The following is a 10,625-nucleotide window of genomic DNA, read 5'->3' as shown; positions in this document are numbered from 1 at the left end:
TAAACCAAAATGTCCTACTTGATTTACGACAACTTGATTTACTTTCTTTTAAATGATTGAATATAGAGAACACAGTAGACTATTCAGAGATAGAAAAAGTGTGGCCTATTTGTGACAGTTCTGTTTTGTACAGCATCTGTTTCTCTACAAAAAATGAGACAATTGGAAATGTCACAATGTAACTTGGCTGTTAGAGAATACAAATGACTGGAGCAAGACTCAGGTGACCAGCAGGTTAACGTGGAGAGAGGAATGGGAACCAGAAAGAACAACTGCAATGAGGAAACAGTCAGTGGTAGGGGAATCTCTTTGCCTGCCTTTCTTTATAAAGGCTGGGTGGGTTTGTTAAAGACAAGTTGCTCTACCCACCAGATGAGTTTATGTCCCTGGAGGCAGGGCTTCAAACTTAATGTTCAGTCACCCCAGAAATTATAAATATTTCTGAACACTCATATGACCCAACCAGTAAATGTGTTTGTTTTTGAAAGTGGTTGAAGCCCATAATCCAGCCGTCCGTGTTTCCAGTCAGAGGCTCTTCCAGCAGCTGAGTACAGGCTGCATTTCCAAAGTGGTGGGATACACTGGCCAGATGGGGCTGCAGGGGTGTCTTACATCTTATGTCCTCAGACGTGACCCATGTGGAATGCAAGGAAACTTGTGGTGCTAACAGTGAGAGCTGCTTCAGTCCTCCTGGAGGTGTTGTGAGGAACAGAGGGTGAGAGAAGCAGATGGCTCAACAGTGCAAGATGAGGACGACATGGATGGCAACCCCTGTATTCCTCCTTTCCGGTCACAAAGGGCAAAGCAATGAGCTGAGATTTTTAACCACTGGGGATCAACTTATAGTATAACAATGTTTAATGTACAGTAAGAAAATTTGAGTCAACAATGCAACATTTATGTTATCCTACACAACAAACCCATATCCAAGCTATTTCTGAGGCCATGGCAGTGGTGAGGTGCTGAATGAAAGCAAAGAAATTTTCTGCTGTATGTTGACTTGAATACAGGACTGTGAGAAATGAGCACAGGAAACTGAACAAAACTACAACCTGAAGACTGATTGACCTCAAAATGCCTAAACCAAAAATTTGCAAATGTTGCAAATGATTTCTCATTTATTACAAATTTAGCATAGTGTTTCGTCGTATTAGGTGCGTAAGATCTTATTTAGGTAACTGCGTTTTTAATGAACTTTCAAGGACTATGCCACTTGCAACACAAGAAAATGGCATAATGTTTTTTTTAAAAAAGACATTCTAGCGTGGTCCAATAAAAGCTGAAAACGTTGCTATTCGAAAGACAGGAGCACAATGTTACACTTTTGCAGTGTAATTAAGTCCTAGAATAACAGGACGTTTCAAAATATTCCCCATCAGCGCAACTCCAATTCGAAGCTGTAGCTGTATCTTGGCAACCCCGTGTAAACAAAGCAGGTGTTAAAGGAGCATTGGGCGAAACACAGCGGAGAGCCCGGAAATAAAGATGAAGGCGTGCTGTACTTGTGGCAGCTGAGTAGGACACTTGGAGACTGTTCAACCATAAACTTTAGGAAAAAAAAGGCGATATGTCGACTCTTTCCGTATTTATAGAATCCCCCACTGTCCCGCTGAGCCCGAAAAGAAAATTATTGGCAGCGTACACAACAGATAAGAATTTTAATAAGGTGTACCTCGGTGGGAAAGGTGAGTGACCCAACACAAGATAACTCCTTTGACGTGGTTGCATGTAATATTTATTTTTAAGCTCCTCATGCTATGAGTATTCAATTTGTCAATTTAGGTTTTAGTTAAGCAAGCAAAATAGTCATTAATCGATAAACAAATATATTGTTTCAGTGTCTTTTACTATCCAAAAAGTAATACAGGTACTGACACTTTTAGCATTCGCCGATGATATATTACATCGACTGTGTAATGTCTCTGCTTTTGTTATCTGCTGACTACAAGTTTGAAATCTTCATCGAGTTTCGGAGTAGACGTATTTTCCTTCTCGGTTTTTAATGGATTTACAACTGTGAGCACAAATGACTTTTAAATTGTAACGGTGTTGTTGGGGCAGATATGGCGTAGTTTCGGTTTTTTTTTATATTCAACTTAAAGCTTTCCAAATAAAAAAGTAACATTGAACGAGTTTTTCCATAACAATCCTAATAAACATCGGAAATAATTTTCAATGCAAAACCCTCTGACTCCTCCGTTATTACTGCTTAGAAAGCTCTTCAAGCGTTCAACTGTAATGTATTTAAAGATGTGTATATATAGAGAGCATATATATTAAATAATTTTAGTCTGTAGTCTTATTTTATATTTGTTATGAAGAATTTGTAGTTGTAAAGATTTGTCTACTCATGAATAAGACCCCCTTCAATGGACTGGTCCCTTTTCTAGGTTGTATCCTCCCTTGTATCTCCTGGGTTAGCCCCTGCCTTGCAACAATGCTGTATTGGAGTAAGTGGTTGTTGGAAATAGATGGATAGGCTTTATTACATATACCGTACATACTGTATACCTACAAATGCACACAAACACACACTACTGGCAAAACAATGGAGGTACACTCTAATCACTTTATGTGTTTATTCATATTCAGCATGGTCTCTTCCTACCTTGGCTACCCAGCACCTTGGGGATACTATAACTTATCTCAATAGGTATTTCTGTAGAATCTTTACCATAGAACACCATTGTTTACTCATGGCGTAAAGCATAGTGAAATCAGAGTGAAACCATGGTGAAGGTTTGACAACGTGTACAAATTCAGATGGTAAGCAGTTGTAAGGAATGGCCACACGTTGTCCAGTTGTAAAGGTTTCCTTGAAGACTGTTGAAGTATCACTATTATCATGTAATATCATCTACCTCTGTCTCCTTCTCCATCTCAGAGTACCTCACAGAGGATGGAAGGTGCTATATGTTTCCCTTTATTTGGAAGATCAAGCTGCGGATGGCCGACGACCCCACGCTGACCTCCAGATATCTGCCCATCTCAGGTTTCCCAGAATTCACTAGGAGTACGACAGAGCTGGCACTAGGACAAGACAGTCCAGCCATCATTGAAAACAGGGTAATACCTGATGCACTTCACTTTGGTGAGACTGCGTGGTCTGATTGCTTCTGCCTTATAATCATGAACACGCTTCTTCTTGGCTATACTGATTACGAATTCTGACCCATGGAGAAAGCCACACTGACTTGTTTACCACCTTTTCATATGAAGAGTAAAGTGCTTCTTCAGTAGAAGTCTGATGGTGTAGTTTGGGCTATGGAGACCCTGAACTGACGAGACACTTCCAGTGTCAGCCTTTAAGCTTCTTCCATTATGGATAGTATCTAGCAGTTCGTTTAATTACTTTGCTCTCTTCTTTCAACTCCATTCAGATCCGGTGCCCACCTTTGCCTTATGAGTTTTATTGGAGCATTTTGATAAGTTTTACATTAAAGAAGAGGAGGCAGTTGGTAAACTTCTTTGAATTAAATACTGAACCAGACTCCTAAGTTATAGATTTTTTGGTAGTGTTTCTAAGTAGTATTTTCCACAGTAGTGAGTATTGTTCCTAGGGCTACGGTTAAATTGCACGCTGGTCTCACATAGTCCAGCCTACCTTCATTAGAATAAGTCTTTGTTTCAGTTGCTGGAGTAATTTCTCTCTTGATCTGCTGTGTAGTGAAGCTACATGCGCACAATGGCTGCCACATGTCACCACATGTTAATATCCCTTTATGATGAATGCAAGAAATTATAATTATAATAGAAATGTTCTTATAGATGTATTGTGCACTTACTGTTATTGCATATTAACCAAGTAAATGACATAATTAACAAGCAGCATAACACAGTTCCTTCGTGAAGCAGACTGGAACATCTGAAGTACAATTAGATGCACCTTAAAAACAGCTACTGCCAATAGTACATTTTCAGGTCGTTCTGTGTGGCATTAATAACTTTATTTTTTCTGATGGTGTTGCTATTACAGGCAGGAGCAATACAGACAGTGGGCAGAAGTGGGGCAGTTCGCCTGGGGGCGGAGCTGCTACGTCAGTGGTACAATGTGAACATGGGCTGGTGTGGGCCAGTCTACCTCTCCTCTCCCTGTGAAGGTCAGCAGAGGCCTTTCAATTAGGCAGGGTAGTTGAACCAAATAGATAGGAAAGTCTGGTTAATGTGCCTTAAGAATCCCCATAGGTGCCATGTTTCTAGTATCTGAAGTATTTGTAAACTTTATATAATCATTTTATAAATGCTTTGTGTAATTGGTGTAGAGTTCAAATCCTGGAACTGCTGCACAGTTCAAATCCTGGTCATAATGTCTGTATAGCCTCTTGCATTATAAGTTCTGGGACTAATAATAATGTCTCTTAGTATATTCCATAAGAAAGTATTAAAAACAATCTGTATCTGAGATTTGAATATTTTATTTCATTCCATAATGCATGGATATTAAATAAGTGTTTACTAACACTCAGTGCTGAACTTCTACATCTTCATATAACTCTACATGTATTTTATGCACTTTCAAACCTCTGATATATCCATATTTGATAAAAAATAAATATTTTACTGAAATGTAGATGACTTAAAGGACTTAATAGGTTAAATGTCTTGAAAACAAAGTAACTGGTCATTGATTTTCGGTAACATGCAACACCCCTCTAACTTACATTAATTAATGTTCACACTGTACAAATTGTCAATGACTAAGAGTACTATAATTTTTTTAAGTGCCGTAATTCCATGTATGCTATTACAAATAGGGAGTTATGAAAATATCGCCAACCAAGTGGTTGTTATATCTAGAGGCACATGAATTCTTAGTTCTCTGCCACAGCTTTGTGTGAAAAGAGTAATAATTTAGGTACACTTGGTAAAACGAGTATTTATTAACAGTGACAATCCACACACCAAACTACACATAACATAAACATGAAATACACAAGTTACACAAATTTAGAGTTATCCCAGAGGCCTAACGAAAGCCAGGTAGCTAATGGGATGTTCCTCGCTTTTTGTATGAGCCTATTTATAAAAAAACAAACACTTGACCAACAGCAAACACCTGTCTGCCTATTCTCCCAATACATGTGGAATGCACTGCATATCAAGCATACACATCAAAAACCAGAAGTCCTAATATGCTATGTTATCGTGAACGTAGTAGAAGCACAAATACTTTTGTGATAATTTTCTCCTGTATGCTCCAGTCGAGTCACTGATCCCTTGTTGATTGTCTGTCGTCAGATTCCCTGGCTAACACCTTCCGTGCAGCAGGGATCACGGATGTGCGTCATTACCATTACTGGGATCCAGAGAAGCAGAGCTTGGCAGTGGAGAAGCTCCTGGAAGATCTAGAAGAGGCTCCAGAGCTGGCGGTCATTGTCCTCTCTGCCTCTGCACACTGCCCCACTGGAACAGACCCCTCCCAGGACCAGTGGAAGCTGATTGCTCAAGTGATGATGGTGAGATGAGCCTCTGGTGGCTGGCTGTCTGATGAAGCATCGGTTTTAATAGTAATTATTATCCAGTATTAAACATTCAACAAGTAAGAGATTGGATCATTTTGATAACACAACCCATTATGTGGGTATTTTTTATTGTAGAGTGTTTGAGAACATTGTATTTCTAGACATCTGTTCCTGCCAGATATGAAAAACACTGTAGACCTTTTTTTCCACTGCAGTAAATTATTTATATTTTTAGTTTGTTCAAGATTATAAGCTCTCTTTTATTTCATGGGAACGAGCCAGAGTTGACCCTCTTCCTGTTTCATAGAGGAAGAGAAATCAGGTTTGTTTACGAAGAGCTTTGTGAGTGTGGTGTTGATGTAATATGTAGTAACTCTAGTGAGTTCTTCCAGCTCTAGAATGTGACTCCTTGACTTACAGTCTTGTTCATCTCTGATTGCCCTAACAGAAGCGCAGGCTCTTCCCCTTCTTTCTACTGCCAGCTCAGGGGCTGTGCAGCGGGGATCCTGCCCAGGACTCTTGGCCCCTGCGTCATTTTGTCTCCCTTGGACAGGAACTGTTCTGCGCCCAGTCCTTCTCTCACAACTTTGGGCTCTATGGTAAGACAGGACACCACTGCTCTGTGATGTGTCCAGCACATGTACCAATCAGTATATTGAAAGTTTTGGGTTGTATTGATGGATCACTGGATGGATAGAAGAAAGCAAGCAAGAAAGAAAGAAAGAAAGGGGTTCCACTGTTGAGGGCAGATTGTAGGGTTAAGGCAGAGGTTGTATGTTTGATGTGCTGTCAAGCATGAACCTTTGGGTTATTTTTATCATTGGTCAGATTTTGAATTGGACAGAAAAAGTATTAGAGTGATAATTGTGCTTCCTTAGGGTCCCTAGTAAACTGTAAACACTGTGATCATTGTTCCAAGGTATTGTGAATCACTGTAATATATATGTGAGAAACCTCATGGAATAAAACCTGGAACCATCAAGAAAACAGCAAGCAGGTGAGTCTCAGTGGGCATTATCTTCCACTGTCATTTCACGCTCTTTGTTTTTCTGCTGTGATCACAGGAGAGCGAACTGGGTGCCTCCTGTTCGTCCTGAAGGAAAGTACCACTTTGTTGGCTGTTCAATCGCAGGCAGAGAGCATGGTTCGCACACTGTGGTCCCACCCACCTGGAATAGGAGCTCGTGTGGTCACCACAGTACTCAATAACCCCGCCCATCTGGCAGAATGGTGAGCAGAGCATGAGCAAGTGCTCCTACTGATCTGTAAGCTTTTTTTCACTACAATAAACCCATTAAATTAGCAGTTTGCTCAAAATTACAGGTAAGATTCCTTTTTTATTTTATGATCAGGATCTTGAATAAGGACACACAATATTACATGTTGTTAAGGGTGCAGGTGGAAAAACAGTAGATTACATACACACGTGGCAGTTCCCATGGCATCCTTGATTGGTCCTATAAATAGAATACAGAACTCCTAGGAATAAAGCCCTGAACAGCCAAGCAAGACCAAGATTTCCTTCCTTGGGGTTAAAATGTGACAGCCAGTGTGTGAGAACCCCCTTCTGTCTTGAAATCTTTCCTGTGTGGCTGATCAGGCATTTTTCTGTTTTACTCCAAGAGACTTATGTATATTCAGAGACTGCTTGTATTTGAAATTAAGTATAAAATCTTATTTGTAAATGCTGTTTATTTCCCCAATATATGTTTTTTATGTGTGGTGGTACACAGTATTTATTATGAATATATATTTAGAGTTTATTATAAAGTGTGTTGTGGTATGTTTTATGAAAGGCAATATAAAATATGTTTTTTGTTTGTAATTAATATTGTATCGTGTGCATATGTAGGCAGGAGGGCTTAAAGAGAATCGTGGAGCAAGGTATGCTGGTTAGGGAGAGGCTGCGAGAGAAACTGAGGGTGCTGGGAAGTCCAGGGTGCTGGGATCACCTGACACAGCAGGCTGGGATGTACTGTTACACTGGGCTGACTGGTGAGCTGTCCATCAGTTCCTCTGGCTTCTGACCTTCTGTGGCATATAAGTCTGTCCTCTGTTTTATGCAGATCATATTTTGTGAAATACTATATATTTCTGCATATGTGTCTATAGGCGTTCAAGTAGGTAGCTGCATCAGCATGCTTAGGCTGCAAAGGAACAGCAGTGCACTGTGAAATGTCTGTTTCTGTCTCTGTGCTACCACATAGCAAGCTCTATTAGTCTCTAAAATGCTCCAGAGAACATCAAGCAACTTCTATCATTGAATATACCCGTGAATATACCCGTCTTTGTGAATTGATCTCATATTGCCTGTGGAGGTGACAATTTGTTTCATCAAATCATTCCAATTTTCTGTTCCTATTAACATGTCTATTTCAGTGCATCCACACATTTAGAAAAAAAAGAAGTTTTTAAAAATAAACTAAAAAACAGCAGCACAAACCCTGCTAAATTCTACCAAGAACCATTATACTATATCTAGCTGCAATTATTTTTATGAAGTACCATATAGGTATTTTATGAAAGCTCATGCCAGATAGATTGAGAACGTAATTAGACCCACTGTTTAAAGGCTTTTTACCTCTTACCAGTAGGGATTACTTTGCAATACATTTGCTGTGCTCTGCTCATTTGGGCGATATGTCCATCTACTTTTGTGCTTTATTTAGCAAAAAATCCCTCGGTGTGGGATGTAAATTGACATTCCTTGAGTAAAACACATTACCTTTACTTATCTCTTGAATGACTAATGTAGCTCTGCGGCTGGGGAGAGATGTCATACTACATGAAATGAACTGTTACTTTCTGAAAAATTATTGCAGGCACTGCATATCTGACTTTTGTTTATCCCATATGACTGTGTCTGTCTCTGTTTATCATTCTGTGTAAGTGGTTACCTGGGTCTCTTTAAACTTTTTGCTGTCTGCCTCGTTCCATTTCCTTCCATGCTTGACCATGTCACTTTGTGGGTTCTGTTCGATCCTGCTGTGCCTCTTTTTTCTTTGTCTGCCTTCAGCTTCTATCAGTTTTCATTCAGCGTCTGCTGCTACTGTACGTGTTAAGAAAGTCATTACACAGTCTTGCAGTTCTCCTTGGCAGCAGGATGGAAAATTAATGGTTTCAGTGATATCTTCTTAAAATAGCACTTTCTGTTAAATTATTACATAGAGTATAAGGAGATGTGATTAAAATAAATTCTTTTTGCCCCAGGATAGTTAGTGACAGCAAATCAATGTTCCAGTAGATGCACACATTGCAGTATACAGACTATCAGTAGTCATATCAGAATTCATAAATGCATCATAGATATGGAATAACTTCATATTCATCAGGAAAGGAATGGTTTATGTTAAAATAGCAAGAAAACACTGTGTTTTGCAGTCAGTAGCACAAGCCAAAGCCATACTCAACACATGAGACTGTAATTGTATTTGACCCTTTCGACATGAAAATGTGAAGGAAACATTGTCTTGGCACATGAATTTGTAGATAACAAGTGAATTGGAATGGTTTACTTGTTTCAATGAGTAGATTATTGAGCACAAATGTAGTAGTATCTCAAAAGATTGATATACAACTGCTTTGAAAATACAAAATCTTCTGATGGCATTGTTCTCCTTTCAGAGGATTCCAGGTGTAATGAAGAGTGCATTAAATGTTTTCATTATAGCAACTATTACACTGTATTAACATTCTGAAACATGTGGTTTTATATTTTTGTGTTGTATTATCCTAAACTGTTAGTACATATATGTACATTTTTCCATTTATCTGATGGGCTTTATTTCTTTTCCGCAGGTAAACAGGTAGACTTCTTGGCAAAGAAAAAGCATATCTACCTTCCAGCTGATGGCTGCCTGAACATTAGTGCCCTCAACAGTCGAAATCTGGACTATGTAGCTGAATCAATACACCAGGCCGTGACTTGTAATCTCTGACCTCAGGAGCAGTCAAGTAATATAAATGATTAAGGAGGTCTAATGCTTAGAAGAAAAAACACTACGCTCTTCAAAAGGATGAATTAGCCATAGTTTCTGGTTGATGTTGCTTGTGTTTCAACAGCAGCTGGAGTTAGTTACTAAGGGACTGCCTTTTTTGTCCTTTGCCTTCTGTTAAGTGAACAGATTGTCTCAGGTTAACAAAAAAATTTGGAAAATGTATTTCACAAAGTTAAAAGAAAATATGTTGTGGTTTAAATCCCTGGACTTCATAATGTGCGCAGGAGGACAACACCCACTGGTGCAAAATATAGAAAATATAGAAAATGTAATAATTGATTCTGCTAATACATTTCTTGCATCGATTTTACAGTGGGTGATCTAAGCTTTGGGAGCAATCAGGAAAAGTAGATTACAGAGCACAGGCTATTGGCGGCAGAATAGCTATAGTTCTAACCAGGGGTAGATTCCCCAGTGATTTACTCAATAACAGTGTGGACACCAGATGAGGCTAAGTGACCTACCCTGGACTAACGAACCACACTCACTTTGGCTCAGTACAGTCAGCTGATTACATTCAGCAGATGAATAACGGATCAGGCTGCTTTTGTATGCAGCAATGGTGAGGCGAAGTGATTAAATTGGTGGGGGACCAGGGAGAGACAGCAGTAAGATAATGGTAGTTGCTGAATTCATCACAGTCAGTAAGATGGAGATCTGACAATCACCACAAGACAAAATAAACTGTGTTGGTTCCACACAACCTTGGGGGTGTGAAAGGTGATTACCTGAGATCAGTCAAGATAGCACAAGGTCTGTACTTCGAAAGGTAATTTGGAACATTACTTACAAAAAGGAAATCAAATGGTATGGTAATTGCACACAAAAGGTATCCCCTAAATTTACCACTGTATAGAGGAGCTTGATTGGCTTTTGTAATAATAACAGTAATAGTAATATCCTTGCAGGAAAATGTGATGCAAATGACCTCCTGATAGATTTTTTAGTGCAGGTCTTGTATGACTTGATAACAGGTGCTCTTGGAAATGGGATGTAAAATAAAGTATTTAAAAAAAAAAATTGCTTTCCAGAGAGCAACTAAATAATTTAAAACATTTAAAATCTCAAAGCACCTATCATTTTGAAGACAAAACACATTGCTGACACAAAAATGAAGAAAATCATGTTAAATCCTTTGGGGTGTTTGACAAGCATTATGTTGTGA

The 10,625-nt window shown here is 39.1% G+C and overlaps 1 protein-coding gene across 1 annotated transcript; it reads left to right on the top strand.

Annotated features, from left to right (window-relative positions):
- The first annotated feature begins 1,567 nt into the window (after positions 1-1,567).
- got1l1 (glutamic-oxaloacetic transaminase 1 like 1) lies at positions 1,568-9,482 on the top strand. The gene is made up of 8 exons (XM_088927137.1): positions 1,568-1,685; positions 2,885-3,066; positions 3,977-4,100; positions 5,239-5,456; positions 5,911-6,061; positions 6,527-6,692; positions 7,315-7,457; positions 9,261-9,482. The coding sequence occupies exons 1-8, from the start codon at positions 1,568-1,570 to the stop codon at positions 9,398-9,400; spliced, it is 1,242 nt and encodes a 413-aa protein (XP_088783263.1). The 3' UTR covers positions 9,401-9,482.
- Positions 9,483-10,625: the final 1,143 nt, after the last annotated feature.

This window comes from Atractosteus spatula, chromosome 2 (genome assembly GCF_055471065.1).
Source record: "Atractosteus spatula isolate fAtrSpa1 chromosome 2, fAtrSpa1.hap1, whole genome shotgun sequence".
NCBI lineage: Eukaryota > Metazoa > Chordata > Actinopteri > Semionotiformes > Lepisosteidae > Atractosteus > Atractosteus spatula.
The sequence above is the reverse complement of the archived record's forward strand: the minus strand, read 5'-3'. Positions and strand labels throughout refer to the sequence as shown.

What these genes read in the sequence shown, in the direction of transcription:
- got1l1 (XM_088927137.1), top strand. Translation starts at nt 1,568, where the DNA reads ATGTCGACTCTTTCCGTATTTATAGAATCCCCCACTGTCCCGCTGAGC. An exon ending in TGATTGCTCAAGTGATGATG is followed by an intron (nt 5,457 to 5,910) that starts GTGAGATGAGCC and finishes TTGCCCTAACAG; the next exon opens with AAGCGCAGGCTCTTCCCCTT. An exon ending in TCACAACTTTGGGCTCTATG is followed by an intron (nt 6,062 to 6,526) that starts GTAAGACAGGAC and finishes CTGTGATCACAG; the next exon opens with GAGAGCGAACTGGGTGCCTC.